Below are 15,982 nucleotides of genomic sequence, written 5' to 3'. Positions count from 1 at the left end.
TGCCAAAGATGATTTTTAAGCAACAGTTTTAGACAAACTTGGAAACATATAATCAAAATTCTTTTGAGCACTCCTTACAGAAATGATTCTTTAAGTATATATTTGAAATAAATTACTTCAACTGTATCCAGAAAATACCAGCTTCAATTAACTTCAGCCAGACACATATTATTCTGCCTCACTGCTCCCAAAAATTTTCTATCATTATTTGTCGTAAGTGTTATTGGAAGTCCTTGACAAGCAGTTAGATGATTGTGCTACAAAAGTTTCATTTGCTTCTAAAAACCTGTGGTAAACAGTAGAGGATGGCCATGGGTTTCTTTGACTTTCATTTTCAGTCTCTGAGGCAGCCCTGGGGAGAGTTGAGATCTTCAAAGAACTGGCTATTCCCCTCTTTCTTCCCCCCAACCCCAAGCCAGGCCATTTTCAGGGATGGTGGTGGTTGAGGAAGGGCCTCTGTAGAATTCAAGTAATCAGACACCAGTGGATACTGCCAAACCTGGGGAAGCCCTTCCTGGACAGTGCTATGCTAGGACAGCAGCTCACCAGGACCCTGCAATCCACAGCATTCGAAACCTCTTACCCCCAGACTCACCTACACAAAGCTACAAGCATGCAAACTGCTCACTTTGGCAAGCAAAAATGGCAACTTCTGCAACCAGCTGAGACCTCCTGAAAGTGCACTCATCCTATATAATAAAGAAGTAATATGCAAATTGACTGTCACACCCTCACAAGATGGCTGCCTACAACCAGGCCATCAGGGGGGTTAGTGAGGGACAACCAAACAACTGAACAAGCAGGCTGTGTGGGGCAACCAGGCCGGCAAGAGAATTAGTGAGGGCCAACCAAACGACTGAACAGCAGGCTGTGTGGAACGACCAGGCCAGCAGGGGGGCAGGGACGGGAGACCAGGTCGGCAGGGGGGTACAATTGGGGACGACCAGGCCGGCAGACAGGAGCAGTTGGGAGCGACCAGGCCAGTAGGGGGGCAATAAGGGGCAACTAGGCTGGCGGAGGGGGGACAATTAGGAGCAACTAGGCTAGCAGGGAGGGGACAGTTGGTGGCGACTTGGCTGGCAGTGGGGGACAGTTAGGGGTGACCAGGCCAGCAGGAGGGCAGTTAGGGGTGATCAGATCAGCAAGCAAAGACAGTGAGGGGTGATCAGGCTGGCAGGGTGGGGACAGTTAGGGGCAACCAGGTAGGCAGGCAGGTGAGCAATTAGGAACCAGCAGTCCAGAATTGTAAGAGGGACGTCCGACTGCCGGTTTAGGCCCTTGGGATTGGCCCTAAACCAGCAGTCGGACATCCCCCAAGGGGTCCCATTTTTTTCATGGTGAAGGGACTGGAATCTGAGTTGATGAAAACACCTTGGTGGCTGTGGTGACTGGCAGTGGCTGCTGGAGCAGTGGGGTGATGGGGCTGGCACCTTCCCCTGATCAACCTGGTCACCTCCCACAAAGGGAAGCCAGACTGTGGCTTAGGTCCACTCCCAATATACCAGGGGCCCGATGCACCAATTCCGTGCACCAGGCCCCTAGTATAGTATAAGCAATTAAAATGAGTTAAATAATGTTACAATGATCCTGGCAAATTGTAAGAATTTTATCACCTGTCCAGACAGCTGGCAATGTAATTGGCCCTGACAGGTAGAAAGAACAGCAAGACAACTTAAAATTATTACCTAAAAATGGAACTTTTAAGCAGAAAAATCTAAATTGATTTATATATACTTGGTGGCCACATACCCTGCAGAACATAGGCCCCTATTATGGCTGCCACACTAAGAATGAGTTATAGGACACCGAATCTTTGTACCCATTCTCTCCTTTTCTGGTTCTTGACCCAGTGAAGGAGCTCATGACATTATAATCCTCTTAACTGCCCTTCAGGTGAAAGATTTTAATTGCAGCCCCAGGACTCAATGCTTCACTCAAGGCAGAAAAGAAACAATGCACTTTTTCTCACCTGTCTAGGACAAGGTCTGGAGCAAAGATGAGCTTGCCAGGGTGGTCGATGGAGCGCCACATCAGCCCCACCATTAGCACCTCCATCCAGCAGTTCTCCAGGAGCCGCACTTGGTCGTACAGGCTGAGCTCCACAAAACCTGGGGAAAGCGAGAAGCCGTGAGACACACCTGCCCTCCTCCGTGGCTCCCTATTTCTCTAAGAACAGAGGATCAGCTTTTCAAAAGCTTTGAAAACACCAATATAAGGAAACAATCTATATTTTAAAGATGTGGTTAAATGCTGACCTAAGAAAAAAGTTTTGAACTTAAGGTGTGCAACTCACAATTTTCAGTCCAGAACCCCTTCTAGGGATACACATACTTCATTTAGAATGTATAATGGACTGTTAGCTGGGTGTATACAGCTCCCCAGACAGATGCTAGTAAAAAACAGAAAGCCGGGACCAATCTTTGTTGGTTATATCCCAATAACTGCCCTGCACTGCTGACAAAGATAACTCGGGCTACCAGCCAGAGGGGCTGCCAGTCTGGCCCAGCCCATGATTGGGGCTGGGCTGGGGGTATGAGGGGCATGCAAAGAGAGCAGGCCCAACCCTGTAGAAAGTCAAGGCTTCAACTGAAAGAATTTTTCCGAGGGCTTAAGATTTCCCTTCCAGTGTTAGAATCACTCTTCTCTGCGTAGGAGCACTGACTCTAGGCTATTCTCTGCTGAAGAGTAAATATATCAACTGAAGCAGGTCCTAACAGCCTGATAGCCTGATAGCATGCTTTAGTCAAAGTCCTAGAAAGTAAACAGGTATCTCTAGGGAGCTGAGCACTTCAAAAGTAAAGCAGAGTCACTGCTGCCTTCTCCACCAGCCATGATAAAAGGAGCCGATGGTGCCAAAACTGGTTTGGCTCAGTGGATAGAGTGGCAGCCTGTGGACTGAAGGGTCCCGGGTTCGATTCCAGTCAAGGGCAGGCACATCCCCAGTGGGATGTGTGCAGGAGGCGGCTGATCGATGTTTCTCTCTCATTGATGTTTCTAACTCTCTATGTCTCTCCCTTCCTTTCTGTAAAAAATCAATAAAATATATTAAAAAAATAAAAACAAAAAAATAAGAGTCTCATGCTCTACCGACTGAGCTAGCCGGGCACTTCCAAAAAATAAAAATAAAAAAATAAAAGGAGCTGATGGTGTAATATAAATACTACAGTCCCCAAATTGCCTTGGCGTGCAATGGGCTCCAGTTAAAAATCCCACCTCAGCTTCTCCCTAAATAATTACTTAATCTCCTTTTAAGTCTGTTTTCTTATAAACCCATCAAAGGTAGTAATGCCTGCCTCTGAGAATTTCCTACAGGTACAATCTCATCATCCTCACTTTACAGATGAGGAAGCTATGGCACAGGGAGCCCCTATGGTTCAAATCTTTGACAATTATAATGCAAATCTAAATGGAAAGATGGATATATCCTTTCCAAAGTCACATTCTAAGCTCAATTTAGGTTCCTCTGATGTGTACACATTCTGATCTCACCGACAGTTATAGACAATAAGCCTACCAAGGGAGACCAAGCTTTTTATACTTGTAGATAGTCAACAAGATCAAGGTTAGGTGATATTTTAATTTATTTTTTTATTTTTTTATTTTTTGTTTGGACAATGACTATATCAGCTGAGAGGCCGGGGGAGAGAGGGATCACATCTTCAGACTATGCCTATAAAACTTTTCAAAATACTAGGCTTGAAGAGGGTCTGATGCAGCATTAAAGTTAGGTTGTGTTATGGCACCAAGAAGCTGCACGAGTCTCAGTAATAATTAATTTCACCACTGCTCTCTACTTGGGGTTCTGAGAAATAGTGTTTGGAAAACATATAGAGCAAAAGCTAGAGGAAAGTACATCAGCATTGTCTCCTATGGGAAAGAGAAGAGAAAATAATATAATTCTGGCAAAGGTGATGCTAGACTATCAAACAGAACTGGAAACTAGGAAATCCTCAGGGAACTCAAATGCCAACAAATGATCCCAAGAGATACTATTACCCGAGGCCAGGGTCCCACAGCTCTTTACCCCCAAATGCTCTTCACCCAGCTTCTTAACACTTCCAATCTTTCCAATTCACCCAATGTGGTGGCTGCCCCCAAGACCATGGGAATTGTCCCTAGTTGCTTAGAACTTGGAGAGATCTCATTTTTAGACGTCTGTAAAGATGTGTAAGGAGAAGCCCTTTCAGAGAGTGATGGTTTGCTGCCGGTCTAGATTCATTCATTCAAGTAATAATTAGATGGTAGTTTAGTACAATGCAGTACTGCAGGTGTGTAGTACCAAAAGCCTGGGGAAGAAATCACATTTCAGGCTGCAAAATACAGGCTCTAAATGACCAGTAGTGAATCATCAAACCCATTTTTAACTTGATGGTATTTCAGGTTTACTGATGATTCACGTTATTTCAGCTGCAAATTTACTCTCTTTGTCCACATATATTTATTCATGTACATACTACTAATTCTTTCTCTACTGGAATAATAGCTTACACATTCCTACGTAGCATCTGGTAAACCTTTTACTTGCATACTGGTTACACTGCACCCACTCCACCTCACCTGCCTACACCGTCCTCTCAATGTGAGGAGTCCACAGCCAGGAGACTGGTCAGTGTGGAGCCCAGATCCCTCCCTTTTAGACCATGTGCCACGTCCCAAAGCCCTCAAGTTTCCTGCCCAAATGGCCCCAAGCCAAATTCCAGAGTCTGACTGGTCTCTGCCCTGATCTATTCTCCCAGACAAGGCATGAGAGGTGACCAAAGGCTAGTGTTCATAGGACAGGTAGACATGCAGGGTTGGGTGTGCACGTGGCTAGGTGGGATGCAGCTGGGGATGGGTAAAAAAAAGCTGAGAATAGAATAGAATAGAATAGAATAGAATAGAATAGAATAGAATAGAATAGAATAGGAATAGAAGGGGCCCTCTCTATGCAAGCCTTCCTGCTCTGCCATGTCTGGTACAGAACCCGGAGGAGCCCAAGAATTCTAAACTGGAACCTGTCACCTAGGCCAGTGTTTCCCAACCTTCTCTCATGATGAGAATCACCTGGTGGAGTTGTTAAAACACAGATTCCTGAATCCCAACTAAGAAGTGCTAAACTAGAATTTTTGAGAACATATAGGTAAAATTGCATACCTAACTTAGTGCTCTGTATATAAAATCTGTCTTAGAGCACTAGTTAAGTATACAATTTTACCTATATGTTCCCAAAAATTCTAGTTTAGCACTTCTTAGTTGGGATTCAGGAATCTGTGTTTTAACAACTCCACCAGGTGATTCTCATCATGAGAGAAGGTTGGGAAACACTGACCTAGGCCATGTTGAAGGTGTAAATGTCGAGCTAGGAAGAAAGAACCCCTTTCATTTACAGGTTATAAATCTAGCTGTCAAACTGTTAAATACAGAGGCCTCTTTTGTGGACCTCCACTTTGTACTCTTGCCCCGGAAATGTTAGGGGCAGGCCTTTCTACAAACATACAGAAAGCCAAGACCCAGAGAGCCCTACCCGGAATTTTCTTGGCCCAGCCGATCATATGCACCAGTTCCTTGTCGGCCAGCTTGGTCAGGGACATCATCATGGAGGCCTCGGTGAAGGGCGCGCTGGGGCGGCTCACCAGCACGTTGGGCGGCTCCGCCTCCAGGAGCGTGAGCACCAGCTGTTCCGGGCTCAGGGCGCTCAACAGTAGCTCCTTCACTCGGCTCACCTGTCCATTCTTCTTGGCTTTGTTCAGACAGTGCAGCTGCTCATCGGAACTCCTCGGCCTCCGCACTAGGCGGTACCCACACCTTTCCCTCCGGGAGCCTGAAGTAGAGAGCAGATAACAGTGCTTGCTTTCCCCTGCCCCTCCCCCAACCCGGCATTCAAGTTCCCCGAGTAGCCAGGGTAAAAATGAGTCAGTAACATCATTGTAAGACCTGAGTCTATTCTCAGAATGTGTCCTAAACAGAAGCCCGACTTATTTTTCTGGAGCCTGCAGGGCATGTACCAAAGATTTTTATATTTGTGACTGTATTTGCAAAATCAGTAACATGAATTTCTAGAGACAATAGCCCAGCTGATCTTAAGGTCTCCATTTCAAGGTTATCGCAGTGTTTCCCAACCTTCTCTCATGATGAGAATCACCTGGTGGAGTTGTTAAAACACAGATTCCTGAATCCCAACTAAGAAGTGCTAAACTAGAATTTTTGGGAACATATAGGTAAAATTGTATACTTAACTAGTGCTCTAAGACAGATTTTATATACAGAGCACTAAGTTAGGTATGCAATTTTACCTATATGTTCCCAAAAATTCTAGTTTAGCACTTCTTAGTTGGGATTCAGGAATCTGTGTTTTAACAACTCCACCAGGTGATTCTCATCATGAGAGAAGGTTGAGAAACACTGATCTATGTATACTAAATCCGTTTCTCTTTTAAAGAGTGATGACATATCTCAGTTTCCAAACCATGAAATTAGGAATTTTCTTCAAGCAGAAGATGGGAGAAAGTTAGAAAATGAACACTGATATTTCCAAACAATTATCAAACAGTACACTTTTATAATACACTTAAAATATTTGCATGCATGTGTTGTGTATCTATATGTATGTGTATATATTCTTTTTAGGCACACAAAAAAAGTTTATTTCAATTAATTGAAAAAAATTTGGAAAATATAGAGGAACACAAATTTTGGCATGTTCTTTTAATGCTTTTTTACTTTTCCATATTTTAATATATAAAATTATAACCATAATGTATATACTATGAAAATCATAATGTATGTCCTATTTTATAACCTGCTTTTTATAATAAAAGATAAATAATTCAAACATATATATATATATATATATATATATATATATATATATCAAAACAACAGCAACAAAACTTAGTCTACAGCCGAAACCGGTTTGGGTCAGTGGTAGAGCGTCGGCTTGGGGACTGAAAGGTCCCGGGTTCGATTCTGGTCAAGGGCATGTGCCTTGGTTGCGGGCACATCCCCAGTAGGGGGTGTGCAAGAGGCAGCTGATCGATGACTCTCTCTCATCGATGTTTCTAACTCTCTATCTCTCTCCCTTCCTCTCTGTACAAAATCAATAAAATATATTTAAAATAAAAAAAACTTAGTCTACAAATATAACACTAAAAAGTGACTGAAAGAAAAAATAGAAATTGACAAATACACTATTATAATGAAATATTTTAATATCTCTCTCAGCACTGATATATAGGAGAAAATGTTCATAAATCAGCTCAGTGAACAAAGTTCATCTATAAAACCCCATGAACATTTGCAAAAATTATCACATACTATGTCATGAATAAAATCTTAATTAAAAATGTTCTCATATAGAGCATATTCTCTAAAATATAACAAAAATAGAAATCAACAAATTCCAAACGCCTATAAATTTGAACACAAAAGTATTTATAAAGATATATTGATTACAGATCTATGTGAATTAAAGAAAGATATAAGTCAGGATGTCATTAGCATGGGTATAATTTTATATGAATTTTCCCTAAAAGAAAAAATCTAAAAGTTCAAATATGCAAAATGTCTAGTTTCTATATTACCATTATATTTGTTCACTAAATTCAATTGTCCATTTTTAAAAATATGTTCATTAGCAAGTATGAAAATATTTTAATTATTTGCTCCCAAGAAAATTTATATGATTTTCCCCTTATTCTTGGCTAGTTGTAGTAGAAGGAAGGACTCCATCCATTCAGAGATATTTGAATCAAACCTATTACTAAAAGAATTATTAAAAGCCTAAAACATTCATTTTATTAGTAATCAGATAGAGTGCTACAGACAGTTAAGATAAATTATTGCCCCCAAGTAAAATGGAACAAAGTGTTTGGTTTAAGAAAGTACCTTTCTGCCCTAACCGGTTTTGCTCTGTGGATAGAGACAAAGTTACTAAAAGATTTTCAGCCCTAGCCAGTTTGGCTCAGTGGATAGAGCGTCAGTCTGCAGACTGAAGGGTTCTGGGTTTGATTCTGCTCAGGGGCACATGCCAGGGTTGTTGGCTCAATCCCCAGTAGGGGGCATGCAGGAGGCAGCCAATCAATGATTCTCATCATTGATGTTTTTCTCTCTCTCCCTCGCCTTTTCCCTTACTCTCTGAAATCAATAAAAATAAAATTAAAAAAAATATATTTTCAGATAAGAAAAAGAGAGATTTGTTTTAAAACTTTTAAATAGTTACAAAGAAAGAAATTACACACAACCACAGGCAAAATTTTGGCTAGCGGAAGAGTAAGAAAGTCTAAGCAGAGTTGGTATGAGTACATAGAAATAAGCAAGTGTGTACAGACCAGTGAGTCAAAAGGTAGCCAGGTGGAAAGAACAGAATGTAGGCATTACTTCCAGTTGTTATACTAATGTGCTCATTTTCCTTTGTGTGTTTTTTCACTAGTTAATTAGGGAATAAAGAAATTTTCATGTATGTGCATGTATATGTGTATGTGTGTGTGTGTGTGTGTGTGTATGAAGATTAGATAGATAGATAGATAGATAGATAGATAGATATAGATATAGATATATTTACACAGGTATATGCACATATACATATCGTCATAGAACAAAATCTATGCTCTATGTACTTTCCATAGTTCTATCATATTTCTGGTTCCTATGCATTTCTTCCCCAGTTCTAGGAAGCTATCAGAGGGATACTCGTGAACCTATCTATGCCACCCAAGTAACACAAAATATTATACTTTCTTGTCAGCTTTAACGTGAGCATTTAAGAGCTTCAACCTTAGGCTTTTCAAGGCTTCAGGCAGATGGTCATCTAGCCCCTGTGTGAGCACTTCAGTGGCTCGAGTTCCCTAATTCATGTGGCAGCCTATTCTGCTGTTAGACCACTTTAATCACTGAAAGTTCTTCCCTATATTGGGCCAAAATCTGCCTCCTGTAACTTGCTCCCACTCACTCCAGCTCTGTATTCTGCAGGAACAAGGAATACATCAACGCCCCCTCCAATGTGGCAGCATACAAATACTTGAAGATAATTAACAAATCCTAAATCTTCTCTCACCCGGACCACAGGTCCTTTTAGCTCTCTGCATGTCCCACTTACAATAAAAAGGGAAATAAACACTCACCACACTTCACCATCCCGACTTCATAGCACTTCCGAAGTCGGCAGGCTTGGCAGCTTTTGCGCCGATTCTTATCTATTGTGCACTGATTTGTAGCTGGACAAATATAATCATTATGTCCTACAGCAAAGCAAAAAGATGAAGGTTATTGTTACAATATGTTCCTGGTCAGCAACACTGGTTATGCTACCCAGCTGAGAGAGAAGGGACATCTTCTTGACGACAGGCACAGGTACAAAGGCCAAGTTCGCCCTCGTCCATGCCTTGTTAGTAAAGGAAACCTAGGAATATTTTAATACCCTACTTTACTGACTAATAGGTTATTCTCTGCATGTACTTAGAATTCTCAAGAGATACATTTAGAAATATTCTCCTTTGGACAAGGAAAGTGGCACAGTCACCTGTAAATGACTTGCTCCAAATCTCAGAGCTCCTCAAATACCAGGTCACAAATTCAACTGCTTATATTCTTTAACATATATCCCCCCTTTGAGATTTAACATGATAGTTTTATGGAAATAAATAAAAGAACTAAACTAGTCAATAAGGGAATAAAGAAATTAGCAAACTTAATAAGAACAAAAAGAACTGCTATAAACAATGGTGGAAGATTAGATTATTATTCTCAATTCTTCCCTCCCTCCTTCCCTCAGCCTTGTGACCTTGTAGTGTGCTAGAGTGAGCAGAACATACTTCTTCACCAACTGATGATGGGTTTGGCCATGGGACTTGCTTTAGCCAATGGCATGTTTCTAGATGTGCTATTCCAACAAGATGGCTTAGCCTCAAGTCCCCATGAGAAAATGCCTTGGGTAGCCACTAGCCCAAGGACAATATGGAGAGAAATGGAGCAGATGTGCACTCAATCCAAGCTTTATGAAGAGAGCCAACCTAACCAACTCACAGACCTACAACTAAGAAAAGTAATGCTCATTGTGGTAAGATACTAGTTATATGGCAATCTCTGACTAAAGACAATGGTACTTCTTTTAATTCTCTTAAGAAAGAGAGAGAAAAAATTCCATTTCAGAAATTGTTTCAGATGCAACATGGAGGATGGACTAGAGGCAGCAAAATGATGGAGGCCAGGAGACCAACAAACTGATGGAGGCACAGCTATAGCTGTGCAAACCAGAGATGAGGCTCCCTAGACTGCATAATGGTACAAAGAATGAAGAGAGCTATCGGAATCTGAGAGATTTAGGGAATGTAATAGGAGAGAATAGAATTATAATTAAAAAGATGTAAAATAAAAGTGCATAGGATACTTTGGTCCCTTATTTCTTAATTGTGTTTTTCTAATAAACAATATGGCCTGAACTTCTTATATTCAAGCTTCAATAGGCTATTTCTTAATTGTGTCTTTCTAATAAACAATATGGCCTGAACTTCTTACATTCAAGCTACAATGGGCCAGAATTTCAACATGGGAAATGGATGAGTCTCAATAATAAATTAAATGGGCAAGTCATAAAAGAAACAAATCACAAGCAAAAAATAAAGGAAAAGATTCCATTTTGTAAAGTTCAAAAATAGAGAAAACGAAACTGCATTGTTTAGGGATGTATGCGTAGGTGGTAAATCCAAGGCAAGGAAGGCAGAAGTTAGGACTATCTTACCTCTATAGGAAGGGAAGGAGCTGTAACTAGAAGGACCACCCAGAGAATTCTGAAGATATCCTACTGGTATTTCATGACCTGAGCACTAGTTACACAGGAGTTCGTATTCTTTACACAGGATATAAATAAATCCTGGAATAAATACATTCCTTAACTCTATCCTCTGAGAGAGCCTGGAAGTAGGGACATCCAAGAACAATGAGCAAACTAGCACTGAGATCTTGGTTTGTAAATATCATTCTCTTTTAAGAAGAAATGGGGCTCTTTGAAGAAAGTTTATTTCAGGACTGGGGCAGAGATAGTACAAGATGAACCTGAAACAGCTTGTTGTGCTGGGAAGTAAAGAAGGGCCCAAGAATTAATGAGGGTAATATGAGGGATATTTGTAATACTTTCAACAATAAAGATTTTTTTAAGTGCCCAAGAATTATGGGTACATCACTCACACACTCACACACACACTCACACACACACACACACACACACACACGAAAAGTAAAGCAAACAAGCTCATAGACACAGACAACAGCAATGTGGTTACCAGGGGTAGGAGGAGGATAAAGAGAGTAAAGGGGGTCTAACTATATGGTGAAGGAAAGAGACTAGACTTTGGGTGGTGAGTACACAATGCAATATAAAGATAATGTATCATAGAATTGTATACTTAAAATTTATAAAATATGTTAACCAATGTCACCCCAATAAATTTAATTCAATAAAAAAAGAAAGCGACTTCAGCAAAATTTGGGCTGGCCAGGGAGGAACAGCATGGCAAGGACAGGTGAGGTGATGGCCCAACTGGCCTAGAAAGCAGGTATGCATAATTTGAAATGGATTTTAAAAAGGTGATTTAAAAAAAAAACTACTCAGCCCAACAGGAATTTAAGAGGCTGTAGGAAAATGGTATAAACCAAGACAAGGAAAACAAGACGATTATGGATGGAGGCTCCACTCGTTCAGAACAAGGCAGGCCTCTAGATCAATTCTCAAAGCCCACTGAAGTTGAATTCCTGATTTCTGACCATTTCCATAGATGTATTTATTCTCTCTTCCTCCGGAGCCAGCCCATGATCATGTCTGTTACTCATGCTAGATATTTAAAGTAAGTCAAAGGAAGAAACAATCTTTGCATTTCCTAATTGCATTGCAATTCCTAATGAACACCGTTTTTTCCCAAGCTTTAGCTTGATAAGAGTTGCAACTAGATGTCTTCTCCCAAGAAGATGGTGATGGATAATTGTAAGGCAAGACCCATTTGAGTTCTGGGGTTCTGAGGTGGAGATACACAACTTATTAAGGGCTTTAAACTTGAAACAATCCACACCACCCCCAAACACACATGAGCCTCTAAACCGCTCATCAAGTACTTTGTGTACAAGAGGCCGGTGGTGAAATTTTTGCCAGGTCATCTGCCAAACTATTTGAAAGCAAAAGTGGAAAACTCAAAAAACAACTAACAATACTCTTGTACCTTGAATGCTTCTTTTAAAAAAGGCCTTACATCCTTCACATGACCAGACTCCATAGTGATATCCTGATGCGTAGTCACTGCAGACAGCACAGACGTGGGCATCCCTCTTTGAACTTGGACTCGTAACAGGGCTGGCACAACTGCTCCCACTAACCTTCCTTTTCAATGTCTCTCTGGAGGCAAAGAAAATATTCTTGTAAAAAGCCTTAAAGGGAAAAGAGAGACTTTGTAGGAAAACACAAAAATATAGCATGCAGCATTTATCTTCTTGCTCTCCGGAGTTCATAAACACTAAATTGTGATTTCACTTACAAGATAAGGAGGATCCAAATTGAAAGTTAAGTAAAAATTTCTTTTTCAAACACAAATCACTTCATCTGAAGAAAAGTGATGTAAATGGTCATGATTGTGAGTTCTCTCCACAACACAGATCTACAAACTCAACTTTTAATGAGAACTCAAATATTAAAATGGATATTCTAAATATCATGTTCTAGATGCTCTAAGTAATCAATGTGACTAATAAAAACCTCATATAATGTATATCTTTCTTCTCACAACATGGTAAAGCAATTTGAATAATGCCCATTAACTACAGTAAAGATTAGATTTACCTGTTTAAAGGTAAGGTGTGTTCTAGTGATCTTGCTTCACACCAAGGACTCTTTTGAGGTTCTGCGTACAGAACTGAAGACTGGCAGTGGATGGCTAAGGGAGAGAGGTGTCCAGGAGTTGGCCACAACATGTTTGGGCTTGTGGTCTGTCGACCCAGTCCACCCTCCAAGTTATTGACACTGCTGGGAATACTGTAATTCATCACAGCTGGGCTGTAGAATGTCATGGCTGAGTATTCATGGTGGCTCTCTACATAGGAGGAAGGTATGTATATGGGGCTGTGCTCCAGGGGAAGGATGGATTGACTGCAGTTGTAGGAGGCAGGAGAGTTAAGGCTAGGTGGGGAGTTTTTGATATCCATGTCTTGAATAGGTAACATCTGAGAAAACTCCTTATGAGAAGAGCCACATAGGGACATTATAATGGTCTCAGTCTCATGGGCAGGTATACTGGCTGTAAAGAGAAACAAAAGACATTTCTTTGTCAGAGATACAGGCATAACTATTTAAAATCTTTAAGCATTTTTATTAAACACACACACACACTGGTATGAGCTTAGAAATACATCCTGAAAGATACACATAAAAATATTAACCTCAAAAGGATGGAAATGTGAAGCAAAGGACTCTCATTTTCCACTTCACTCACTTCTTTATTATTCTTGTTGATAACCAGAAGAATTTTTACCATGGGAATGGTAAAAATTAATTTTTTTAACTTTAAAAAAATTAAAATTCATTTAAATTATATAAAAATTACTGTGTGTGTGTGTGTGTGTGTGTGTGTGTGTGTGTGTGTTTTAACCTGGAACAAGATAAAATTGTTACAAAAAATTAATCAAGAAAAGTCAGGGAACCCCAGAATGAGCACATTAATGAGCAGGGCCAATAATAAAAAACAAGGAATCACCAGACCAATGTAACTGTCAGTTATCAGTTTATTCAACTTCTATACATGCTCCGTGACAACAATCGAGTTCCCATAGCATTTAAAATGGCCCTCTGCTAAACTTCCTCGGCAGAGGGCACTGCAGGGACACCGCAGGAGGAAGAGGGCGCTGTGATTTCTGGCCCACTCCTTATTTCCTATTTGTGTTCATGACAAAGCCCATTCCAATTATCTTTAATTGTCCCCTTCATCCGATTCCCTTTAATCACCAAGACACACTGGTTATTTCCTCCACCGTGCCTTTTCCCATGCTGTCTTTTGCCACCATCTGAGCAAGCTCTCTTAACTGAGCATCTGCAATAGGATCCTTACTCCTCATCCAAAGAGCAGCCAGATTAACATTCTTCATACCCAGCTCTGATCACCCCTAACCCCCTCTGCTTCCCACCAGCCCCTGTAGTAAGTGACGGTCTTCTAACATTCAAAGCCTTCCACTGTTGTTCCATCCTATTATTCCACTCTGATCTGCTATTTTCATACAGGAAACCTGCCTGTCCATAAGAAATATGCAAAGTCCATTGTGAAGTGGTTGGCATTGTATGCCTTAACAGTTTTTTTCATTCTTGACACTCCTATAGTTAATATACAAATTTAACCCTTTTTATCAGATTACAACTATATAGAATCCTTCTTGAAAGTGGTAGAGGCGGGGTGGAATTACAATTAGATTTTTAAACTCCTTGAAGGCACTCACTATATTTTATTCATCTTCCACCACAACTCAATAATTATGTGTTGCTAGACGCCCAGTGCACGAAATTCATGCACAGGGGCAGGAGGGTCCTTCAGCCTAGCCTGAACCCTCTCCAATCTAGGAACCCCCTCGGGAGATGTGGGATCGGTCCTAAACCGGCAGTCGGACATCCCTCTTGCAATCTAGGACCACTGGCTCCTAACCACTCACCTGCCTGCCTTTCTAATGCCCCCAACTGCCCTCCACTGCTGGCCTGGTTGTGCCCCCAACTGCCCTCCCCTGCAGGCATGGTTGTCCCAAAATGCTCTCCCCTGCCAGCCTGATCACCCCTAAACCCCCCTACCAGCCTGATCTTGCCCCTAACCCTCTGCCAGGCTGATCTTGCCTCTAACTGCTCTCCCCTGCCAGCCTGATCTCGACCCTAATTGGCTCTGCCTCAGACCCCACCACCATGGCTTTGTCTGGAAAAAAGTAGGACATCTGAAAAATGGCCAGTTGAACCAGTCTAATTAGCATATTACCCTTTTATTAGTATAGATAAGGAAAGAATGAGGAAATGTGTTAAAAATATAAGATTTCACCAAGAAAGGGTATTAATTGAAGATGGGCGGGTTTGGTACTGTGCTGAGAGAGGGGATTTGAAGGAGTCCCAAAACAAGCACCCTGCCTTCAGGGAACCCTGTGCCAGGTAAAGGAGGCAGGATGGACCAGGTAAGTGATAATGAATTAATACAAAAGGTGTTACCATTTCTAATTAACATTGATTGACCACAAGGGACAGGAAAGAGAATGGTAGCTGGAGAATGTAGGATGGAGGAAGTCTATTTTGTTTTTTAAATCTATGTGCATTTTATTAATCAGGAGTAATTTCATGTTTCAATTACTTAGATTCCCAATCAAAATATACAATCCCTGATTCCTAATAGAAAATATGCAGGATAAAACTACTGCCAAAAATTTACAAACCTTTTTTTTAAAATTGTGGTAAAAACATATAACATAAAATTTACCATCTTAACCATTTCTAAGTGTTCAATTCAGTAGTGTTAAGTACATTCATACTGTTATGCAACTAATCTCTAGAACTCTTTTCATCTTGTAAAATTAAAACTCTACACCTGTTAAACAACAGCTTCCCCATTCCTCCCTCCCCCAGCCCAGCAACCCCCTTACTTTCTGTCTCTCTGGATTTGACATATAAATGAGATAATACAGTATTTGCTTTTTTGTGACTGACTTCCTTCACTTAGCACAATGTCCTCAAGGTTCACCCATGCTGTTGAATGTTTCAGAATTTCCTTCCTTTTTATGGCTAAATTCCTTTGTATTTATGCACTACATTTTGTTTATCAATGAAAGGTTTTTAATAGATGCATAGAAATGACCTAGGTTATAGTGACCTTTCCTATAGGTTGACATAGGAAAGACCAAGGTCATTGGTAACCTTATAGATGGCAGATCCAGGACTGACAGCACTACAAAAACTTCTCTTATTTCAATCCACCTACACATACATCTGCTCACTGTACTTATGTTTTCA

At 40.8% G+C, this 15,982-nt stretch overlaps 1 protein-coding gene across 1 annotated transcript in view; it reads right to left on the bottom strand.

Annotated features, from left to right (window-relative positions):
- The window catches only part of ESR2 (estrogen receptor 2), a 45,866-nt gene that overhangs the window by 17,633 nt on the left and 12,251 nt on the right, over window positions 1-15,982 (bottom strand). Inside the window, exons 5-9 of the mRNA XM_084866785.1 lie at window positions 12,800-13,253; window positions 12,186-12,358; window positions 9,099-9,215; window positions 5,504-5,800; window positions 1,970-2,108 (exon numbers count right to left, since the gene is read on the bottom strand). Coding sequence (XP_084722911.1) covers window positions 1,970-2,108; window positions 5,504-5,800; window positions 9,099-9,215; window positions 12,186-12,358; window positions 12,800-13,218 — 1,145 coding nt within the window. The 5' untranslated portion in view covers window positions 13,219-13,253. The remainder of the gene's footprint in view (window positions 1-1,969; window positions 2,109-5,503; window positions 5,801-9,098; window positions 9,216-12,185; window positions 12,359-12,799; window positions 13,254-15,982) is intronic.

This window comes from Pipistrellus hanaki, assembly GCF_964339955.1.
Source record: "Pipistrellus hanaki genome assembly, chromosome: 1".
Lineage (NCBI taxonomy): Eukaryota > Metazoa > Chordata > Mammalia > Chiroptera > Vespertilionidae > Pipistrellus > Pipistrellus hanaki.
Note: the sequence above shows the minus strand (reverse complement) of the source record. Positions and strands in the feature narration are given on the sequence as shown.